This window comes from Pristis pectinata, chromosome 12 (genome assembly GCF_009764475.1).
Source record: "Pristis pectinata isolate sPriPec2 chromosome 12, sPriPec2.1.pri, whole genome shotgun sequence".
Lineage (NCBI taxonomy): Eukaryota > Metazoa > Chordata > Chondrichthyes > Rhinopristiformes > Pristidae > Pristis > Pristis pectinata.
In genome coordinates, this window is record NC_067416.1 from 35,583,547 (window position 1) to 35,600,322 (window position 16,776).

The 16,776-nt window shown below is 41.4% G+C and overlaps 1 protein-coding gene across 1 annotated transcript in view; it reads right to left on the minus strand.

Moving 5' to 3' along the window:
• pcdh15b (protocadherin-related 15b) overlaps positions 1-16,776 on the minus strand; it is a 564,355-nt gene that overhangs the window by 98,422 nt on the left and 449,157 nt on the right. The window contains exons 24-25 of the mRNA XM_052027763.1: positions 14,909-15,018; positions 12,040-12,180 (exon numbers count right to left, since the gene is read on the minus strand). Coding sequence (XP_051883723.1) covers positions 12,040-12,180; positions 14,909-15,018 — 251 coding nt within the window. The remainder of the gene's footprint in view (positions 1-12,039; positions 12,181-14,908; positions 15,019-16,776) is intronic.

A 16,776-nucleotide genomic window follows, 5' to 3' on the forward strand; every position in this document is an offset into this window, starting at 1 on the left:
TCACAAACCTTACACAACTGGCTAAGTTGCCTTGACTGTGAGAGTTTCCAGATGAAAGTGAGTCAACTGAATTACTTTTGAGAATAATGGCCAACCTTAAAGCCTTAGGGAAGTAGGTGAGGTTGTGGGCACCCAAGGTGTGGTGGGTGCTGTGTATGGAACCATTGCAGGACGTGCTGGACTTTGCAAAGCACGTCTGTATGAGGATCATCGAGACCCTGAAGATAGCTGGCTGGCTAGGCAGCAAATCACAGATCTTCCCCTACAGGAACACGTTGACTGAGTGGTGGGGCTCCTTGAGGGCTCAACCAATGCAAAGTCAATCCAAATTTCGTGAATCTGGATCTCATTCCTGTCACCTGTGGTTCCCTGGTGAACCCACCCATCTAGTCATCAAGCCGACCCGCCAGCTGCGGCCTTGCCTTGCCATTGTGTCCTCGCCTTGCCATTGTGTCCTCGGGTCAAGGGTCAGTCAAGACTCCCGGCAGTGGAAACGGGCAGCTACCAATCTGTGGCCCTTAGCACCCAGTGGCCGAGGAGCAGAGTTCTAAAGGTCAGCAGGGGTCAGAGAAGTCAGATTCTGAAGATTACAGGGCTCACAAAGTCAGCAAGAGTTGGAAGGGTGTGTGAAGAAGAAGAGGCTTTACCTCGGCCTCGGCCAGCCAGAATCTCTGGCACGGTGTCATAGAGCAACAGCAGAATTCACTAGAATTCACGGCCAAGAAAGCTCACTAGTGCCTCTACTTCCTCAGAAGGCTAAAGAAATTCGGTATGTCCCTTTTGACACTCACCAACTTTTATCGATGCACCATAGAAAGCATCCTATCTGGATGCATCACGGGTTGGTATGGCAACTGTTCTGCCCGGGACCGCAAGAAACTGCAGAGAGTTGTGGACACAAGCCCAGCGCGTCACGGAAACCAGCCTCCCCTCCATGGACTCTTGCCTTTACCTCTCGCTGCCTTGGTGAAACAGCCAGCATAATAAAAGACCACATCCACCTTGGTCATTCTCTCCTCTCCCATCAGGCAGAAGATACAGGAGTCTGAGGGCACGTACCACCAGGCTCAAGGACAGCTTTTATCCCACTGTGTCACTGTGACTATTGAACGGTTCCTTGATACGACGAGATGGACCCTTAACCTCACAATCTACCTTGTTGTGACCTTGCACCTTATTGTCTACCTGCACTGCACTTCCTCTGTAGCTGCGACACTTTACTGTTCTATTATTGTTGTTACCTGTACTACATCAATGCACTCTGTACTAACTCAATGTAACTGCACTGTGTAATGAATTGACCTGTACGATCGGTATGCAAGACAAGTTTTTTACTGTACCTCGGTACAAGTGACAATAATAAACCAATACCAATATTTATCACTAATGGGTAAACTGGAAACTAAATGGTTGGAACAGATCAAGGAGATTGGCAGCAGTATCCTGGTATGAAAGTTGAGGGTTGCATTTTTATACTTAGAACTCAGCACCAAGCAGAATAAAGCCTGAAACCCTCCCTAGGCCTTGACCACTGAGAAAGTGACCATGACAGAAAACCACACATTGTAACCACAGGGAGAATGACCAGACCTGCCCTTCTTCAACCTCTGACCACTGGGACAGTGACCACCCAACCCTACATAATTATTGACCATTAGGAGAGTGACCAGGCACATCTTCCATAACTTCTGACCACTGGGACAGTGACCAGGCCCACACTCCACACCCTCTGACCACTGGGAGAATAACTATATCTGCCTGCTGCAACCTCTGACCACTGCAACAGTGGCCAGGCTTGGTCACGACACCCTCCAAACCCCCACTCTTTCAGATATATGCCTCTATCCCAAACTGGATGGGTGATGGCTGATCCCTATCTTACCCCCACCACAGCATCACTCACCCCCAAAGTCCTAAACAGGTCTGGTTCTCACTGGGAGAGGGATGGGGATTTCGAGGGGGTCTCCCTTGCTGCAGTCCAGGATTCAGGGAGGGACTTAAGAGCTGCACTGCTGGATCTGTAACTGAGAGCTGAGCTGGAGAGGTCGGCTGAGGTGAATGTCTTATCCAGAGTGCCGGAAAGCCTGGGGTTCGGCTTCTGCAATATCGAGTCTCTCAATGGGTAACCCCAGACTCAGAAGGGTAAGACCAGGGCAGATTGAGAATACAGTACAGATCAAGGTTTATGTATTCAAGGGAGACATCTTGCAAACAAGACTTAAAGACATAATAATATTCTGCTTTTTTATGGCAAATAGGTTATAAACAATAAAGATTTCTTCATAATTACATATGTTGATTTTGTTTTATTAAAATACTTCCATTTGTAGAATTACTGAATGCATGGCTTCCTTCATATATGGTGCACATTTTGTTAAAAGGCTTTTCCAACACCATGGTTCCAAAAATGGTTCCAACACCACTAAAAGCTGGCGAGTTCAGAGTAATTAATTGAACTCCAGCATCATGTTACAAAATTGTAGGAAATAAATGATCTTTAGCATTTATGTGACAGAGAAATAATATAAATAAAAATAACCCACATTCAATTTAAAATATCAGTCTATTATTTAACACCACCACCCAAATTAGAACTTGGCACTAATTAAAGCTCTTTAAGCAAGCAATGTTAATGGATATCCTTTCAAGATCAAGACTTGCAAAAAAAAGAAATTAAAAAAAAGGAATTCAACTGATCAACAGATTATGTTTTCTTAATAGTTACAAGGACACCCCCCCCCCCTCACCTGGTTATTCTCTCTTCTCCCCTCTCCCATCGGGGAGAAGATGCAAAAGCATGAGAGCATGAACCACCAGACTCAAGGACAGCTTCTATACCACAGTTATCAGACTCTTAAAGGGACCTCTCGTACACTGAAGGATGAGCCCTTGAACTCCCAATCTACCTCATCGTACCCTTTGTGTTTTAACTGTCTATCTGTCTACCTACAGTGCACTTTCTCTGCAACTGTAACACTATATTCTGCATTCTGTTTTCTCTTTACTACTCTGATGTAATTGTGTATTGCATGATCTGTCTGGATGGCATGCAGAACAAAGGCTTTACACTATATCTTGGTACATATGACAATAATAAACCAACACTAATAAGGACACGGCAAGACTGAGGGTAACAAGTGCTCGAACTATTTTTTGGACCCCATCTCCACCAGCTGTGCACTGTGGGAGGACTGTGTGCAAATTGCACTCCTGATACTCTCTAGGGCTAACCCAACAATACCTCACAATCACCTGTACCATCAAAGACAGGAGCAACAGGAGCAAGGGAACACCATCACCACCTGCAGGTCCCCCTCCAAGTCACCAGTCATCCCTTCTTGGAACTATATTTTCATTCCTTCATCATCACTGAGTCTATACATTGGCACTTGCTACCACCGACAATGAGGGAGTGCCATTCCCAGAACAACTGCAGCAGGTCAAAAAGGCAACCCTTATGTGAAATTAGTGTTGGGCAAGGAATGCTGGCTGTGTCAGGGATGTGTCAGGCTATGTCACATCATATGTATGAGTTAAAATATGCTTTATGCATAAGATGTAACTTGTAAATTGAAAGAAATAATGTAGTTACAGATTATTCGTGAAAATTCAGGTTCAGTATGTATTGATACTGGAGTATTTATGAACATTGATTACAATGATTAGCATGGTAAGTAAACGGAAATTTGCTTTATGATGAGCATGACTAACTACTAACATTAGCACCTTACCAGAGTCTAACAGGTTACTTATTCATGTAAGATATTGTGATGATGAATCAGCGGCCTCAGTGGTACCTCGTCCTTATGTCTCATGGACACTGTGCATTAGATTAAATACATTCTTGCAATTAAGAGGCAAGGTACTTCAGAAAAGCATTTATAAGTCTGAAGCATCTCACCCTAGGAAGTAAAAAAGAACAATGGTCTTGCATTTAATTTTTGAGCTACAAGTTTAGTCTTTTCAGTTCTGGAGTCAACAATTTGATCCAATACTTCAGAATTTACTGATACTCTAATGTGGCATTTTTGCTGTTCATGAAAATAGTGGAATGTTTATTTCACATAATTTCTCGCCTTTGATACTTTGCTAACCTTAAAAGAATAAGTATACAGCGAGCCATCTTGCCTTCTAGTGCACAGATGTATGTGGCTTATTTAATACGTACTGTTTAAAAAATTATGAATGCATCATTCTATATTAAACAATTTTCACACAAAATCCTGATTGTTTTTTCATAAAAACAAACCGCTGGATAAACCGATGCAGGTTCTAGACACATAATGCCGACTATCTCTTTGCCTCTACAGATGCTGCTTAACCCGCTGAGTTCTTCCAGTGATTTGTTTTTTGCTCCAGATTCCAGTATCTGCAGTCTTTTATGTCTCCAGTTCTTTTTTCATTATTACATTATTAATAACACTTGAAAGATAGATTACATGCAATTTTAATTCACAAAACAGATAATTCCAATTGTTGTCTTAATTAAAAAATAAGAAAGTTAATGCACCGCCTTTAAAATTTTAATCATGGTCAAGCTAAATTATATACAGAGCACAAAACTTGATTTACAAAGTAGCTCAATATTTTATATCACTGCTCAGAAAATTTGTCTGCCTCCCTCTGTTCCCGGAATCTGACATGGTGTTTCACTGAGAATGCTAAATAAAACTCTGGCAATTGCTGAGTGTTTTGCCTATTCTGTTGCTTAGCAATGCAGAAGGGAATAGGCTAAATCACTTGAGATTTGGTGCCTTTGTTGGGTCCAATTACAAGTAACATAAATTACAAGTAACATAAATTCGGGGTAATCAGCAGCCAAACTGGGACTTTAATCCTCTTTCAAATCATATCACTGACTTAAATACTTGAACTACTTATATGTCAGTAAATCTAAAGCAGCATGAAGAGTAATGAAGTGAAAGTTTTGGAGATGCCAACACCTGCTTTGTGAAAAAGGGAGAGAGAGATATAGCGACCTGGAGTTTCTTCTGTGCTTGGGAAGGCATATTACATTAATGCTAGGTTAGGGTCCCACATTCGGACTAGCAGGGAAGAACTTTGCAAGATATATAAGGGGCAATTGCATTGGGAAACCTTGGCCCTTCACTCAGTTGTGCACAGGAACTACTTGCTACTTCCAAAACGACACATGGGGCACAGGCTTAACAAACAGCAAGAGCTCAAGTGGCAATTTTCAATGGGAACCACTTCTTCAAGCTGTGGGGCTAAACTAGGGCAGCTTCTGTTCAGTGGCCAGTTAGAGATAGGTAAAGATATGGGCTAAGGATGTGATTATGGCTGACAGGGTGGAGGGTCGGTGGGGGGATAGGGTGTGAGGGGTGGGGGAAGAACAGATGTTGATTGGCAGTGTGTTTGGTTGTGTTCAAGGGAGAGGTCCAAGTGGGCAATGAGGAGGTAGTAGATAGATCACAGTAGGGAAATGTTACAGGGTCATTTATTTGGCCTGGAGGAAATGCTTCTCATTCTCTGAATCCACAAGACATAGTGTAGAGACCAAAGATACTCTGCCCTTCTAACCTGCCTGGAAAACCTGCATGCGGTTAAAAATGAAAGTGAGGCAGACGCATTACAATGCTTTAAATTATCAACCTACTTCCCATGGGAAGACCAACTGCCTGCCCCTTGTCCCGCCTCCATCAAACAGGAAATAGGTGGGCTTGAGGTGGGATTTGATTCTTCTTACAAATTATTTTGCAGTTTAACCTCTGACACAACCCCCAACTTGCCTGTTTTTGAAATGGATTCAGCCTATAAAATCCGGCATATTAAACATAAAATTTCCTCCTTCCAGCAATATCACCAGTCTTGGTGCAAGCTGCAAGTTGCATTGTATAAGGTTGTTTTCCTCTGGCTGTGCATTGTACATAATTAAAATCTTGCTACTTAAATCAGCATGTAGTACTTAGTGTGCTGGCTCAGCAGGCATTTTATATACCATGTCTAGGAGCAGTGGCAGCAGGGAGCAATAAAGAAGACAAGTTACTTTTCTCCTAATTACAGTTTGGGGATTTATTTTTCTTGCTGCTTGAAAGGATTTTTTCTTGGTCACTATGATCCTGTTTCAATGAAATTGGGAGAGTGAAGCAGTTTAAAGAATACATCCTTGTCCTTTGTGTTCACTCGTAAAAGTGAAATAAATAGAGCTATACTGGATATAATACTGGCTAATGAAATTGCAAAGATTCAATCCTGAGCATGGACTTCATCAATGAACATGTGTATGTTTTGCTTCATTATATTTAAAAATATAAAAAGTAAAACTGTTGCATTGTGGATGAATAGTACAATGGATAGTATTTAGTTCTTTACCTTAATTATGTTTGAAAATATATAAAACAGAATTGTTTTTGGTTAGTAGATAAATCATAAAGAGAAACATTTAAGCAAAACTGTCACCAAATGAGCTTCCAACTCCAGAAGACTGTGCTGACAAGATGAAGGTCAAAGTCCATTATGTAGAAACCAACCAAGGTTGAAGTTTACAAGGAAAGACAAGGATGATTAGGCAACGCCAAGCATGGGTCGATACATGAAACAAGATTGAAATCCAATCTAAAAGCCTATCCCGCCAGTTAACAAGAAATGAGAGAGGGAAACAAATGATGATGGAGATGATAATTGATGTGTGCCAAGAATTATTGGACTTATTTGCTACAAATTTATTTGAGCTGCTCTGAACACCTTAGATAAAACCTTAGGAATGGCTTATAAATGCATTAGGAACTGATATGTTGAAATATTTTTTATGTATTTGCCAATATACATGTATCATCTAAACAAACTCGTGCCCCCTATTAACTCATATTTTTATACATATGAAGATTCCAAGTTACTGGCAAATACTGAAATCATTTGATCTAGCTGGGATTACAGAAAGAAAATGTCAGAGAAAACAGATTATACAACTGAGAATAGTTTTATTCTCAGAGCAAAGTGGTGGTGCAGCAGTTGGTGCTGCTGCCTTATAGCTCCAAGGACCTAAGTTCAATGCTGACCTTGAGTGCTGTCTGTGTGGAGTTTGAATGTTCTCCCTATGACTGTGTGGGTTTCTCTGGCTGTTTTATTTCCATATCCTAAAGCCGCGCTGGGAAGTCAACTGGCTACTGTATATCACCTCTTGCCGGCAAATGAATCTAAGGGGAGTTGATGCCTATGTGAGATGCAGGGCAATAGAGAAATAAAGAAGGGGTAATTGGACAGACTGGTATTGCTCTACTGGGAGCCGGCATGGACCCGATGGGCCAAATGGTCTAAAAAGTAAGTTATATAATAATGATCACATCAGAGCCATTTTGTATCACTCTGGAAATATGACTTAACATTACTTGACACATTGTCCAAGTGTTCCTGACATGGCTTCAGCATCAGGCGTGCATGAAATGAGGTCATGATGGTATCATTCTTCATTCAATGCTCCTTTGGCACCAGTGAAGGGGGACTTGGACCATGTTGTCCTGGGTGACCTGCTGTTGGGCACTCTTGCAACTTCATGGTCTTCACAGTGCAACAGTATTCTGAGATGTCCACCAGGTAAGTCATTTAATGCTTCATACCACAACCACCTACCCTTATTTCTGCACCAAATTTTGCTCTGAGAATATTCTCAGTTGTATAACCTGTCTTCTCTGAAACGTTCCCTCTGTACTGGCAGATAAAACAAATCATTTCAATATTTTGCCAGTAACTTGGAACCTTCATATGCAAATATAAAAGTTAATGGGGAGGGTCATGAGGTTATTTTGATGATAAATATATGTTGACAAATAGGTAAAAAGATATTTCAATGCATCAGTTCTTAATGTACTTGATCTCCCATCCAACATCAGTCCCATCCTGTGATCGTCCCACTCCCAATATCTGCCCAATCCCAACCACGGATTCTGACAGTCACCAAACCACCACCCCACTACTCCTATCAATGTACCAAATGCTGGTCCCAATCTGGATTCTTCCACGCCTCCTCTCAAATAGCATACATTCTGATTCCTCTGCCCCTACTTTACTTCCACAATGCCAGTCTCCAATGAACCCCCACCACCCCCCTCCTCCCAACCCCTCCCCCCCGCCAACCTATCAGACACAACACTGCTGCAGCCTTCAATCTAGCCTTGGAAAGAAGTACCCAGCGGCATATCTTTGGTTCCACAAATGTTCAACACCTGAACACTTGTGCTTTAGGTCTGTGCCCATGACCTTGGACCTTAGGTTGTTGGTCTCCCACTCCATCCCTCACATACACCCTTTAAGATCCCCTGGATTTTCTAGGGATGCCAACAGCAATATCTCCGCTTGTCCATAACCCATCTTGACATCAAGGCATAGATATGCATCCACATCTCCCCACTTGTTGAACTCTCAATTTTGTGTGAATGACTTGAACCTGGCAGTGTTGGTTAGGAGGAAAGGAAAACCAATGCTTATGTTAGTTCATGCTTTTTAGCCACCTGCAGCAGAAACAACAGAACCGGTATGCATTTATATAGCACAGTTTAGAAAAATATCCCAAGGTGCTTCACACAGTTGCAAATGAAATAAAGAGGTACGTGGAGAAAAATGGAGGAGACATAGAAGGCAAAATTAAAACTGGTCAAAGAGGACCTTAGTGAAGCAGGGCGTTAGGTGTTGAATTCCAGAGTGGGGAACAGAGGACTGAAAGTACACCCCCCAATGGTGGGGTGAAGGTCAGAATCAAAGGGAAGGATCGTTGGGGTTGGATGAGAGCAGTGGTTTGTGGTGGTGGAGAAGATTACGGGTGCCAAGACCATCCAGGTATTTAAAATTGAATATGAGGATTTTAAACTGGAAGTGTTTGGAAGGTTAGAAGTTAACATAGGACTCAACAACTCCCTCTGGAACTGGATCCTTGACTTTCTAACAAACAGACCACAATCAGTGAGGATAAGCAGCAATACCTCCGGCACGATTATTCTCAACACTGATACCCCACAAGGCTGCATCCTCAGCCCTCTACTCTACTCCCTATACACTCATGACTGTGTGGCCAGATTCTGCTTTAACTCCATCTACAAGTTTGCAGATGATACCACCGTTGTAGGCCGTATTTCAAACAGCGATGAGTCAGAGTACAGGAAGGAGAGAGAGCTTAGTGGAATGGTGTCATGACAACAACCTTTCCCTCAATGTCAACAAAACAAAAGAGCTGGTCATTGACTTCAGGAAAGGGGGCGGTGTACATGCACCTGTCTACATCAATGGTGCTGAGGTCGAGAGGGTTGAGAGCTTCAAGTTCCTGGGAGTGAACATCACCAATAGCCTGTCCTGGTCAAATCATGTAGATGCCACGGCCAAGAAAGCTCACCAGCACCTCTACTTCCTCAGGAGGCTAAAGAAATTCGGTATGTCCCCTTTGACGCTCACCAACTTTTATCGATGCACCATAGAAAACATCCTATCTGGATGCATCACAGCTTGGTATGGCAACTGCTCTGCCTAGGACCACAAGAAACCGCAGAGAATTGTGGACACAGCCCAGTGCGTCATGGAAACCAGCCTCCCCTCCTTGGACTCTGTCTTTACCTTCCATAATCAAAGACCCCACCCACCCGGGTTATTCTCTCTTCTGTCCTCTTCCATCAGGTAGAAGATACAGGAGTCTGAGGACACATACCACCAGGCTTAAGGACAGCTTCTATCCCACTGTGATAAGACTATTGAATGGTTCCCTGATACGATGAGATGGACTCTTGACCTCACGATCTACCTTGTTGTGACCTTGCACCTTATTGCACTGCACTTTCTCTGTAGCTGTGACCCTCTACTCTGTACTTTTATTGTTTTTACCTGTACTACCTCAATGCACTCTGTACTAACTCAATGTAACTGCACTGTGTAATGAATTGACCTATACGATTGGTATGCAAGACAAGTTTTTCACTGTACCTCAGTTAATTGACAATAATAAACCAATACCAATACTAATCACAAAGAAATGTTCTCGTTTATGCTTCTCTAATGCCATGAGACTTCATGAGAACTTTGCATAAGTTCTGTCCAAACATGCATTGGATGAGGATAGGTACTACTGTGTGTGCCCAGATGCCACCAATGGTGGTAAACTTACCATGTTCAAGCAGAACCTGGAAGCAATTTGCCATTTTGGGATCTATGCAATATGTACCTGAATGTTTATAGTGAACAGTTTTAAATAACTTTCTATTGTGTAGCATGTGAGATAGAATTTCTAGGCCCCTGTAGTTTTCATGAGCTGTTTATCATACTGAACTTGGTTTAAGGGAAGGTAATATTTTCAAATGCTTTCAATAAAAGGTGTTAGATGTTAGGAACACTGGAGAATTGCAATTCAATATTTAACAATATGTTAAGATGATACTATAGTGTGCCAGAGTTTAGCCCTGAGCTCTATGAAAGATCAAACCAAAAATGACCTCCTTCAGAATTGTTGATTTACTGATGCTTCCCAATGGTTTTCCTTTTTGCTTTTATATTGTTCTCTCAAATATACAGACTTTGCTGGAGATATGTAAAATGATATTCAAGTGATGAACCACCAGCTGTTTTAGGTAGGCAGTCCCAAGTGTCAGCAAGCTTGTTCAGATGTGTATTTCCACTCATTTATACATATTTCTGTCTGCATCTTGGATTGTGGAAGAAATGGAAAAGTGGAATAGTTTGAAAAGAAAACTAAGAGACTTGTATAATTTTAAAAGGCCACTTACAATCTTCATTGGTCACACATTGAGCGATCCAATACCAGAGGGCATGCATTAAAGGTGAGAGGGGTAGGATCAGAACAGATGTGAGGGGTACGTTTTTTACTCGAACACTGGTGGATGCCTGGAATGCGTTGCTTGATAGGGTGGTGGAGGCAAATTCTTTGGGGGCTTTTAAGAGGGGCTTGGATGGGCACATGAATGAGAGGAAAATAGGCATTCTGTAGGTAGGAGGGATTAGCTATGTCGGCACAACATTGTGGGCTGAAGGGCCTGTTCTGTGTTGTACTGTTCTATGTTCTATAAAGATGTTTTTTTTTTTAATTTACTGAACTAGAGCCCATTTTGCCGCCAACTGGTGCAAAAAGCAAACTGCCGGAGGAACTCAGTGGGTCAGAGCTCCTCCAGCAGTTTGATTTGTTGCTCCAGATTCCAACATTTGCAGTCTCTCATGCCTTCTTGCTGCCAACTGGCCTTCTAAGACCTCTCAATGGCAGGCAAGAAGCTTACATGAACCTTTGGATGCATGTGCATGATCTGCCAGTTTGAGGAAGGAAATAAGTAACCAGCTGTCACTCATGCCCGGAGCAGGAGCTCGACTTTTCTCAAGAGCAGATAGGGGCATGATCCCAGTTTGGGAGGAACCCTCTCTGAGAACAGTGTGCCCAGATGCAGCCTGCATCGTCAATCAGATTATCAAGCTTTGTGGCGTGTGGGAATTTAAGAATGCTTCATGTGTGCTTGACATCCAAGTGTGCAGAAAGTGGCTCAGGTTGATTGAGCTTGCACTCAGAACTTCTTACTTTGAGAAGTGGCTGGAGTAATTGAAGGGCATACTTAACTGAAGGAGATGTTTCTTCAACCACACATCCTAGAAAGGTAAGTAACCCACCTGAACATCCCAAGTATGCACTTGGAAAGTTGTCTTCCACACTTCATCATTATTATACCATCATAAGCTAAGACATATTTATTAGTCAAATGTACACAGAAACACACAGCGAAATGCATCTTTTGCGTAGAGTGTTCTGGGGGCAGCCCGCAAGTGTCACCACGCTCCCGGCGCCAACATAGCATGCCCACAACTTCCTAACCTGTACGTCTTTGGAATGTGGGAGGAAACTGGAGCACACGGGGGAAATCCATGCAGCCATGGGGAGAATGTACAAAACTCCTACAGATAGCAGCCAGAATTGAACCCGGGTCACTGATGCTGTAATAGCATTATGCTAACAGTTACACTACCGTGCCTGCCCATCTTAGTGACTGAACTATTATGATTTAAATTGGAATCAATGACAAAATGATAACAAAATTGACTTACTTCTTGAAGGAACCCTGAGGTTTGATCTAAAAAACAGCAATGAATCTGCCTGGATTCTAATTTCGTAGTCTTTTATGGATTCATAATCCAATGTTTTATTTGTTGTGATGACTCCTGTGCGATTGTTGATTTTAAATACTCCTGAAACAACAAATGCCAAATGTATTAACAAAAACATAGCAACAGATTACACTAATTTGAATTATTTTTGACATAATTTACAATGATACAGATGAGAAATTCACCTTAGAAGAACTTGCCAATTCTATGACTTGCTCTTTTATTTATTCATCTCCACAAAATGGGTTAGAGTAGGATTTAATGTAAAAACAGGTGCTTGATGGTCAGCACAGACTCGATGGGCTGAAGGACTGCTTTCATGCCATATCTCTCAATGACTCTTTGGCTGGGATCACCAGAAACAGCAGAAAGTAGACCATTCAGCCCTTCAAGTCTGCCCAGTTGTTCTCCTCTTCTTGGAGATATTTAGTGACTTGGCATTTTCAGCCCTCTGTGGTAACGAATTCCACAGGTTTACCACCTTCTGAGTGGAGACATTTCTCCTCATCTCAGTCATGAACTGCTTATCCCTGACTGTGAAACTGTGAGCCCATGTTCTCGACTCCCAGCCAGAGATTAGGTTGACTAGGATTGGATTCACTAGAGATTAGAAGAATGAGAGAGGATCTTATTGAAACTTGCAAAATTCTGACAGACTGGATGTGGGAAGAGTGGTCTGCCTGGTTTAGATGTCTAGAAGGAGGGGCTGGTCCCAGTTTTAGGGCAAGAGATTTAGGACTGACAATGAAGAGTAGTGCCTTCACTCAGAGGGTGGAATTCATCACCAGAGGGGGCTGTAGAAACCAAGTTGCTGAATACACAAATGGCATCAAGGGGTAATGAGGAAGGTGCAGGAACGTGGTATATTCCTGTTTCTCTTTTCACTCTTCTTGCTACTCCTGTCTTTATTCTCTGTTTTTCTATGAGACAACTGATGCAGCCAATTTGGTTTGGCCGTTGCCATTGCCATCTGATTTGAATTTGTCCAAAAAAAATCAGGAATGTCAAGGAATTAATCAGGAGAAGGATTCTTGATGAATTTTCTCTTCCCTAACATGGATTCTCGAAGATAGTCTGTACTCCTGCCTGAAAGCTTAATCAACCAATTTACGCCACCTGCTGAGCCAACATTCACTGTTTTTATTTCAGGTTTCCAGTATCTGCATGCTTTTATTTTTCAACCAATTCACGCAGTTGTCCTTTGTTAATCCCAGTTATTTCCTGCCTCAGTCAGGTGGGCTATAAAATTACTCTTTCATTTTGACTCCAGATGATGTTATTTTGAGTTTTATCCTAAGAAATCTCAGCTTGAGATTGTTTTACAACATAACTCTTAACCCTATTACTTCTCACAATCAGAAAGTGTTTAGCAAACAAGCAGCTATAATTTTTGCCTTCATTACCCACTAACGATTTGATGGGAGGTTTGCTTATCCATTGTGTAACGTAACCAATATTTTATCCGTTAAAATTAATATTCAATAAATTCTGCAACAGGTGATTCTAAAGTCAAAAATTTGTGTCACAATATTTCAATAAAACTCCCAAGTTTAGTAATCCTCAATTCCTAATAAGGTTTTACTGATAACTGGGAAATATCATGTGGAGACAGATCAACAGGCATCAGCAGTGCATAGTGGTAGGTATTCTCATTGACTGCCTTGATCGTAATTCACTTTCACCCATCACTTTTGAAACTGAGCTTCCAGCACATTAATTGTGAAAAGAAGAGAATAGGGTAGGTTCACAAAAGAATAAGAGTAATCAGTGGACATGGTCGTTAATCTTGTGAAGATATTTATCTTTATCATTAAGAATGGAAGAGTGTCATATACATGATGGTAAAAGCAGAATTAATTTAGCAAACAAAATAGGGTGTTGGCGTACATCTATTATGACCCTAGAAGCAAGAGGTAATTTAGTTCCAAATTTAGTGCTCCAGGGTCTTGCATAAGATTCACATAACCTATTTAATTATTGAAGTTGTTTTGTTTAATTTGTTTTATATGCCATTCTTTGAGCAGCAATAGAAGGGATGGAACACAACCTTTAAATCAAATGCACTTTTTAAATTGCTCCCCTAAAGCTGAACGTGATAAGGGAAGGTTATGCAGCATCATTAACCCTGAATGTGGGTCCACACAACTGAATGTTGAGAACTTGGGCATTTAAGCAATACTTAGAATTAAACCCAGAATTTTTGGGCACTTATGTTGTCTGCATTTTCAGATAAGACCTCTGATTGCTCATTAAAACTTTAATGACTAAAACAAAATTTGTGGCAATAAAGAAATATGATAAAATGAATTGGCTAGGATGCAGATCAGAGGATATTCTCCATGAATCTGAAACCTTTACAGAATGGTGTCAGAAGTGGAGCCAAGAGAATACTTATCCTCAGGATGAAGAGGCACATGTACTGCTAACAGTTGTGTTGATGACAAGCAAACTACAGAGAATGTAGCAAATCAGATCAGACCATACATTCTACACCATGCAAACAAATGCATATAAGTAATGTGCTAAAACATTCATCCTCAGTCAGCAGCACTGAATGTACAACTAGAAGCAGCTGCTCGATTCAATGGTGCAGATTTCCAGAAGCGGAGCGTAATGTAGCCACCACCATATTATGCTTTTAACTCAAGTAACTTTAATACTGTGATTTGCTAACTTTTAATCTTTGCAATATCAAATTAACTATTATGTGCCTGGTATGAGGTCCAATAGTCTTACAGCAGACAAGAATTAAAAACTGATATTCAAATTCACAAACGTTGCAACATTATTTATCTCAGAAGTTTCTTACCAGCATCATTTCCTGCTATGATTGAATACACTACAGTTTGATTGATAGCAGCTGCTGTTACAGTTTCAACCACGGTTCCTATTGGAGCCCTTTCACTTACAGGTGGAGGCCTAAAAGACAAGAAAAATGTTCAAAATTGAGCAATGCTGCAAGAAATCAATAGAAGTCATGCTAAACAAATTTTACTGCTAAAGGTTGTAACATTTATTACTAGATATTACAAATGTCCACCAATATATTTGGTGGGTGTGCTCAGTTTGGTCTTTTATCAGAAGTGGCTGATAAATTGCACTCTTGTTGATCCTTGGGTTTGAATTCTGAAAAGAAAACTGCACATCAATGGAGATAAAGTGAGACTTCACTTGCTTTCACAGGTAGCTAGTGGTCAGCAGCTTCTCCTTGTTGATGGATGGAAATTCCCTTAAAAGGGTCATTTCTTTACTATCGAGACATTGGGTCAGATTGTGTAAGTCCTGGTTCCCCCACCTAAAAGTTACCTCCATGATCCTCCTACAGCAGTACATATCTGTCCCATGTGGAGTCCAGTGGCAGAGTGAACAGTTAGGTCCAGTCTTATGAATCTGTCAGGAGGTCCGGGACTTTTGATAGTACATATGAGGAAACCTTGGACATTGCAGTTTCAATGGCTAGATGCCAGCGACTCCATTTAAAACCATCATCAAGAGCAAAAGAGACCTAACCTGAGGAGTTGGATGTTTACTGTGGTACTAATAGATGAGGAGTGGGAAGACGTGTGTGGAGGGTTGCTATTCGATTTGATGTCTGATTTGATTTGGGAAAATCAGTAGGAATGCGGAATGGGGAGCAGATTTGCCACCTCTTGCTTTTATTGACTGATGGAAGTGAAAAGCTACCTTGTACTATAAGAACATGGGAGAAAGTAGCAGGGGTGGGCCACCTGGCCCCTCAAACCTACTCTGCCTTTCCATATTGAGCACGACTGATCTAATCCAGGTCTCAATTCCTCCTCCATGCCAGATCTGCATCCCCCGATCTTCAGAAATCCGAAAGTTATTCTACTTTTACTATAAATACTTCTAATGAGCTAGGCTCCACAACTCTCTGGAGTAGAAAATTCCAGAGATTCACAACACTTTCTGAGAAGGAACTTCTCTGTACCTTTGGTTTTAAATGTCCCTTACTATGTCCCCTCAATCAAGACTCTCCCACTCATGAAAACATTCTGACATCTGCCCTACAATACCCCTTTAGAATCTGATATATTTCAATAAGATTAACCCTCATTCTTCTAAACCCGAAAGAATGCAGACCCAATTTGTTCAGCCTCTCATGATAGGATTATCCTTTTAAACCAGGAATTATCCTGGTTTATCTGCTTTGGACTGCATCTAATGCTACCATATCCTTTCATAGATAAGGGGACCAAAACTGTGCAGAGTATTCAAGCTGTGGCCTCACCAGTAACCTGTACAATTGTAACAAAGCTTCCCTATTTCTAAATTCCAACCCTCTTGCAATGAAGGTCAATATGCATTTGTCTTCTTAACTACTCGATGCACTCACCTGCTAACTATTATTGATTCATATGCAAGAGCACCTAGATTCCTCTGCACTTCACTCATTTGCAATCTCTTTCTATTGAGATCATAATTCTTTTAATTCTTTTTGACCTCACATTTTCCCACACTAAAACTATGTTTTTTGAGTTTCACCCACTTACTCAGTCTATCTATATCACGTTGCAGAGTCCTGATATCCTCATTGTAACATGCCTTTTCCACCGATATTCAAGTCATTAGCAGATTTGGAAACCTTATCTTTTACACCCTCCTTCAGGTGATTAATAATAGGAGTAAATAATTGAGGGCCAAGAACTGATCCCTAGG